This window comes from Phlebotomus papatasi, chromosome 2 (genome assembly GCF_024763615.1).
Source record: "Phlebotomus papatasi isolate M1 chromosome 2, Ppap_2.1, whole genome shotgun sequence".
Classification (NCBI taxonomy): Eukaryota; Metazoa; Arthropoda; class Insecta; order Diptera; family Psychodidae; genus Phlebotomus; species Phlebotomus papatasi.
The window spans coordinates 74,843,391-74,851,115 of record NC_077223.1 but is presented as its reverse complement, the minus strand read 5'-3'; the positions used below and the strand labels follow the sequence as shown (position 1 = coordinate 74,851,115).

General features: G+C 34.1%; 1 protein-coding gene across 1 annotated transcript in view; it reads right to left on the bottom strand.

Annotated features, from left to right (window-relative positions):
- Positions 1–502: 502 nt before the first annotated feature.
- LOC129804323 (sphingosine kinase 2) overlaps positions 503–7,725 on the bottom strand; it is a 35,825-nt gene continuing 28,602 nt past the window's right edge. Inside the window, exon 4 of the mRNA XM_055851513.1 lies at positions 503–2,719. Coding sequence (XP_055707488.1) covers positions 2,179–2,719 — 541 coding nt within the window. The 3' untranslated portion in view covers positions 503–2,178. The remainder of the gene's footprint in view (positions 2,720–7,725) is intronic.

The following is a 7,725-nucleotide window of genomic DNA, read 5'->3' as shown; positions in this document are numbered from 1 at the left end:
CATATTGAGGTCCAAAAATAAGCATAGTGTCTTCAAATTTCCCGCGTCGCAAAATAGTATACATTCAGGCGTATTTCAAAAATGAGTTCAAAAATTGACTCCCAATGGTAGGCAAACTTGCATAATTGTATGTGCATAATTCCGTCCAGGTGCATAATCCCGAAGGACTTAATGCCGGGACTGAGTGTAAGCTGAACCGGATCCAATCAGTGGTGAACTAATAATAAATCGATAACTGTAATTTAGTCATTACGAAGCTTTCAATGGTATCAAGCATGGGCACTTTCCCCTATAGCACCTAACTTATGAGTTCAAGAATTTCTCAAAGAAGTGGCACAATATTTTTTTTAAGAAAAGTTAAGAAAACTTTGAAGTAAAATTATTCAAAAAGCCAGAAAAGGAAGAGGCCTTTAAGTTCACATCTGTGCGTGGAAAAGTGGGATTTTTAATTTTTTAATTTTCAGTGGCAGAGTTTTTGATTTTTTTGTTACTTCTCGATAGCTTTTGGGTTTTTAATTTATTCGAGACTTCCAGGGGGTTTGGGGGCAATTGGGGTATGATTTTCAGGTGTAGTTTTATTATAAATTACCTTGGTTATAATAGTCGTATAATAAAGGGTTGAGGGTTTCAGTCTCCTTAAAGACCTTGAACTTTTCGTACACCTAATTCATTCCCTTTCCTCTCTTTCTTCTGGATTATTCTTTTGTATTTTTTATCTCTTTTTCACAAATTTAAACTCTTCACTCTTCTCATGCATCTACTTCTGAGCCTAATGAGCTTCTTTTGAGCTTTTTCCCCTTTTCTATGTCCATTGTTGTAGTTGCAATAATGAACATTGAATCTATGAATACTAATTCTATCTTACTTGACAAGTGCCTTTGTTTACTAATTCAAATTTAAGAAATTCACTGAACAATATCCTTTTAAAACTTTCCAAAGACTTTAATTTTAAGCAAAATTCCTTAAAACTAAAGTTTTTAGATGTAACTAAGAAATTGTATATAAAGTTTCTGGCCTCTATCATTTTTAATTTCCAAGATACTCAATCTGTACTCCATTTTCGCTCATAACTTCCTTTGTATTCAACATCAATTCTCACCACCTTTGCAATTTAAATCGCCCCTATCTCAAACTGCCCCGCTGTCCCCTAGTATTAATATTTAACAGTATTCTCGATATATTAAATGTTTTATTTCTCTTTATTTATTTTATTCGTTTATTTTTAATTTCTTATACTTTTCTATTAAATCTTTAACTGGTTAATGGTAACATGAGTTGCAAAAAAAACATTTCAATTACTTTAACGATATCTCCTTCATGTTAAATGACGATTGCACGTTCTAAATATTTTTTTTATCGTATTTATGAAACACGAGCGATACCTAACGTGATATCCAATCTTCCAGTGTGTATTTACATATTTTGTGCACTTGTTTTTATTACTGCTTCTAGCTTCTTAGCTACAATGATTAACTTCGTAAGACATTCCGAGAGACGTGAATTGTATTAGTGTAATGAATACTTCCATCCTTAATGATACTAGCACGAAATAAAAACCAAAAATAGTAAATTATAGCTCACATTAAACAACCCCTTACTCTTAAATATTGAAGTATAAGTTTTTACGTGTATTTTACATAACAAATATTTGCTTATTTTCCATGTTTATTTTTTCATCTTTAATTCTTTTTTTTCCCATTTCTTTTCTTCTTATTCACAGCCCCATGTGTGAGCTTTGCTTTAGTTTAGCTTTGTATTTTTTTCTCATTTTCCTAGTGTTAGTTTCATTTAGTATAAGATTGTGTTATAAAAAAAGATAATAAACGACTAATGATATTTTTTGTTATTCTGATCTCTCTCATCCCAAAAAAGTGCCAAATTGGCTGATAATGAGATTGTGGAATGTTTCATAGGACACAGAGAAAAAAAATTAATAAAAATGCTGAAATTAAAGTTTCCTGTGAGTAAATTTGCATTAAGTAGAGAGCTTCCCATTTTTTATTGTTTTTTTTTCTTGTTAATGATATTTTTTTTCTTGAAAAATTGCTTGAATTGCATTGCAAATCATCTAGATACGCCGATGAAATGGTTACCATCAGACACTAACCATATTTAAAAATTTTAATATTCTTTGAAAATTGACGCAAAAAAATTCACTAAACTCGGCGGTGGAAGTTTTTACGATTGCGCAGGAACCATCACATTGGCCATATTTCGGAAAATCTCTCCCTGAATCGGTCCATATTCCACCCTTTCCCCATCAACAGTCACACATCCCGGCGGTCCTCCACTAGTTGGCTCCAGTCGAAAAGCCTGCACTGGAATCATTTGGATGTAGTCATTCTGTGTACTAGGAATATGTGTTCCCGAGCTCAAACCCAGCAAAAAAGTCAACAGTTGCGATCTCGACACTCCCCCACGAATGATACATAGCCAAATGATTCCATCATTGAGTTTAGAGGCCGTAGCAAAGAAGCAATCAGAACCCAAATGATTCTGATAGGCAGCATGTACCATCACAAAATCCCCCTCGATGGTTGTCCACGTGTCTGGCACGGGAGTCGTGAGGGCAGGTATCTTGGATGCTGGTCCAAACATCTGATGAGACTGTGTCTCGTCATCAGCCTGACTGCCATCCTGTGAATTCTTCTCATGAACACTCCGGTAGATACTCTCAGCTGTTGAATAGTATGCACTCTTGCGGGATGTGGCAGAGTACCTGAAAATGCCCAAAGAGCAACAATTCATAAAATGTACATTGCATGCAGGATTGCAGTAATATAAAAACTCCAGATTTATCCAAAGAAAACTCTCTAGAACTAATTTCACGCTTTAAAAAATGAAATATAATTCGTTTTTATTTTCAAATTTCACAGAAAATCTCCGTATAATATAGAAAATATGATTGTGGAATTCTTGGAAAATTTTAATTTAGTTGCGTGATCCAATTTTGAAATTATTAGAAAAATGACTCCACACAACTGAGAGTTATACTGATGAAAATGAATTTAACACGAGAAGCTATAGAAATATTTGCAGTTCTACAGGCAAAACTATTAAAAATAATAAAATGATTCTGAAACCAACTTTCATTTCCAAATAGAACAATTTCAAAGCATACAAAATTAAGTCTTTTTAAAATAATCCAATACACAGTTATGAATAAAGCAAAAAATCGAAATACTGCATAATATATGGCTTTATCGCAATAGCATTTATAAAACATTCAGAATATTTAAATTGGATTGATTAATTCTTAATCAATATCAATTGAATCAATATCAAATCTTTTCTTATGGTTCCGATACACCTTTCAGATCAGGAAAATTTATAAAGTCAAAATTCACAACCCCTTTTTTTAAATTTTGCATTTGTCAATCCTACTCTTTTGCACTTTTCTTCTTCTTCTTGTTCTTTTGAACATCACAAGAAAAAGTTCGTAAAAGTTTGTATTTTTTCACAAATATTGTTCGTAATATGATCACTTGACGTGCATTTTTTGTTCTTTTACAAACATTTATTCGTACATTTTTGCTTCTTTGGCAAAACTTTACGAAGTAAGAAACAAACGTAAATTTTCACAAACAATGTCAAAAATTACGAACTTTTACGAACTTTCTAGAGAATTATACAATTTACGAACATTTCCTACGCCATCAGTAGAAATTTACAAACATTTACGAACAATTTTACAAATTTTTTTTCTGTGTAATGCCGTCTTCAGACCTAAGATTTAGCCCACTTCCTGAAAGTCTCAAATTTCAAAATAGCAACCAATTTCATTGAATTTTCAGAATTAAGCGGATCATTTGCCTATTATGTCCAATCCTAAGTCTTATTTTCCCAAAAAACTTTTGACTGCTAAAAAAGTAGAGAAGTTAAGCCCCATATGGCAAAGCCTTAGGTCTGAAGACCATCGAAAGTAATTTTCGTCAAAAATCGCCTTTTTTTAATTCAACGTTTCCGCCTAAGTACAATGATATGGGATTTTTTTTCAAAAAATTGCTCCCAGTTATGTAAAGGCTTTAAAAATGTAAAAAAAAAATTGTTGAACTAATGAAACGAATAATGGTTTATTTTCTTTAGAAAGGAATTCGCTTCTACTTGAACTAAAACAATTATTGAGAATCTATTTTTTTTTTAATTTGTTAAAATCGAAATTTTGTTTTTGTGGTTTTTTAGATTAGTTGTGAAATTCACTTACGAAAATTATTTTATTTTAAATTATTTAATGTTTGATCCGGAAATTTCAAACTGAACGTTCCTCGTCAGTTAAGGCATCTATACACCAGGAGCAATTAAAAAAAAAATTTTTTTTTAATTTCCCCTCGTAAGAAGAAACGTAAAAATTGTTTATAAGGGCAATTTTTAAATCACTTCTAATGCGTAGACGCCATTAGGAACCGCTGCGACGAGGTGCTCCAGTGAACTATTCATTAGTAGGGGAAAGTACTCTCCCTTCGAACGTTCATGCCTTCGAATAATGTGGATTTTCTTTTAGTTTTCCTAAGAAACTTACACATTTCTATTAAATATTAATTGACTTATCATCAATTGTTGATAATTCCGTGATAATTTAGTGTAAATCTGTTATGAAAAACAAAAGAAATTCACATTATTCGAAGGCGTGAACGACGTGAACGTTCGAAGGGAGAGCACTTTCCCCTACTTTTATTATTGCATCCGCGCTTGCTGGAAGCAAAGTGAAATTTTCTATGTTTTGGGAAATTATTTCATACATTATTCTCCGTAATTATATTTGTTTCGGTATTTTAGCCAATTCGAAATTTTGGCTATTCAGAATTTCGATCCATTGGACAATTATGGTTTTCGGAACTAATTTGGACTAATTCCGAATTTAGAATATCTACAGAATTTTGGCTTTCGGAATTTAGGTAGTAACTGCTTATCTGTACCAAAAATTTCATGAAGTTTAGTCACTTCTTTGTCCTTCAAAAAAATCGTGACATGTGGTTAATTTTTGGTCTGCTAATTAAGGGAAATAGATTAAGGGCAGAATCACATTGACAGTAAAATGCTCGCCGTATTTCGTTAATTTACGCATTTTCATTGCAATTCTTACGCAAATTCTCGATTACCGTATTACCTTATCTCAAACTCGGTGGCACTAGCTGAAAATAATATAAGAAAATTAAAGAAATATAATAAATGCGATAAACGGTGAGCAAAAAAAACTGTACGAGAAATTAATCGTACAGTTTTTTGCTCACCGTTTATCGCATTTTCGTTTTATTTATTCAATTTTCTTATACTATTTTTACCTAGTGCCACCGAGTATGAGATAAGGTAGTACGGTTATGGAAAATTTGCGTAAGAATTGCAATGAAAATGCGTAAATCAAAGAAATACGGTGACAGTGAGCATTTTACTGTCAATGTGATTCTGCCGCCCTAAGGCTGATATTCGAAAATATTTACCCCGAAAAATTCGACTATAAAAAATAAAAAGATTAGAAAATTTATTCAAAGAATCTATAATTTATGCTCCAAAATGCTTTTTTTTACAAGATGGATAAGGTGTTGGGAAGAGATTTAATGTCATATGGTATGGACAGTCCGTCTCCCTAATGCTATATGTTCATTGTTCATAGAACTTGTGCGATCTTCAAGCTAGAGGTTTAGCCCAGTCCCCGTAGGTATCAAAATCCTATATAGCAACCAATTTTATTAGTTTTTGAGAATCTAAAAGAGATCAATCCAAGCTGATCTCTAAGAGAGACCTCACATGGGAGAGAGCAAGAGAATTATGCATAGCAGAATTCCGGGCCAGACGAAATGTGAAGCAGATGGAAAAATCCATGTCAGGAGGGGCTGCAATTCATGTTTTGGAGACGCAAAAGAAGATCACAAAGAGCCCAAACCAGCAGAAACAACGGTTCCAGGGTGGAGCGAGAAAGAAGATTCAGGGGAAGCAGCAAAAATCGAACAATCAGCAATCATCATCCAGTGGCAGTGTGTGTGGACGCTGTAATCTATCACACAATAGAGGCGAGTGCAGAGCTTATAACAGTATCTGCCGGCAGTGTAATAGGAAAGGCCACTGGGCTATTTGCTGCAGAACCAAATCTGAGTTAAGTCAATCATCATGGGAGCAACACAACATCAAAACAGCAAGTAACACCCAAATTACTAACCCCATGTTTCTATCCCTTCTTGTAGATAATGTTAGGGTGGACTTCGAGGTGGATACGGGTGCTGCTTGCACAGTTATTGGACAGGAGAATTTCCTGAAATTGTTTCCCGAAAAAAGATTGGAACCATGCAACATTGAGCTAAGCCAAGCAGATGGCACCGCGGCAAAGATTATCGGAAAAGCTCAGGTAAAGGTTTATAATAATTATCTCTTTCTCTACGTGATCGCGTCAAAGAAAAATACTCCCCCATTGCTGGGTCGAGATTGGATGAATTTAATCCTCCCCTGCTGGCAAGAAAAATTATCAAGTGCTTTAATTCAGAATGATATTAGTAAAATTGAAAGTACTTTGGCATGCGAAATTAAAAATAATTTTCCTAGTATATGTAATTTTGATAGTAAAAGTCCAATAAAAGATTTTGAGGCAAAAATTCATTTAAAAGATGAGGTCAGTCCTATTTTTTATAAAGCTAGAAGCATCCCGATTCAGATAAAAGAAAGAGTCGAATCGGAATTGATTAAATTATGCGAAGAGGACATTCTCGAGCCAGTTCAACATAGTGATTGGGCTAGTCCTATCGTTGTGGTTCCGAAAGGAGACCAAATTAGAATTTGTGTTGACTTTAAAGTGTCAATAAACAAGCATATTTATAAAGAGCACTATCCACTTCCACAAATTGATGAATTGTTGGCCAAAATAAGCAAAGGCAAAGTTTTTTGTGCAATAGATTTAAAAAGTGCTTATCAGCAAATCTCAGTTGAAGAAAATTCTAGAAAATATTTAACCATTAATACCCATAAGGGGTTATTTCGGTATAAAAGGCTACCCTTTGGCGTATCATCCGCCCCAAGTATTTTCCAAAATCTCATGGATCAGGTATTATTTCAGATTCCGAATACTATTTGTTATTTGGATGATATTTTGATCTATGATGAGAATGAAAGGGATCTAAAAGCCAGTTTAATGAAAGTCCTAAAAGCATTAGAAGAATACAACATCAAAATTAATTTAGATAAATGCGAATTTTTCGTCAAACAAATCAAATTCTTGGGCCATTTAATTTCCGAAAAAGGAATTATGCCTAACCCAGAAAAAATTCTTGCAATCGAGAAAGCCCCTGAACCAAAAAATTTAAAGCAGCTTCAAGCGTATTTAGGTTTAATAAACTATTACGGAAAATTCATTCCGAATTTAGCGGAAAAATTGCGACCCTTATACGATTTACTCCAGAACAAAACCGATGGGAGAAATTGGGGGGACAATGAGGAGCTGTTGGACACCAGGGAAAGGTGTGGGGGGAAAAACAACAGGCAAGAACTGGGTGGGGGCAGAAAAAATGGGCAAAAGTGGGAATTTGGAGATAAACAGCGAAAATGTTTTGAAGACAGCAAGGAACTACTGAAGACTGATAGTATTCTTATCCACTACAATCCAGCACTACCGTTGATTGTCGCTGCAGATGCATCACCGGATGGATTGGGGGCAGTATTATCACATTTATGTGAAGATGGAAGGGAGCGACCAGTTTTCTTTGCATCAAGGACCCTAATTCCGGCGGAAAAGAATTATTC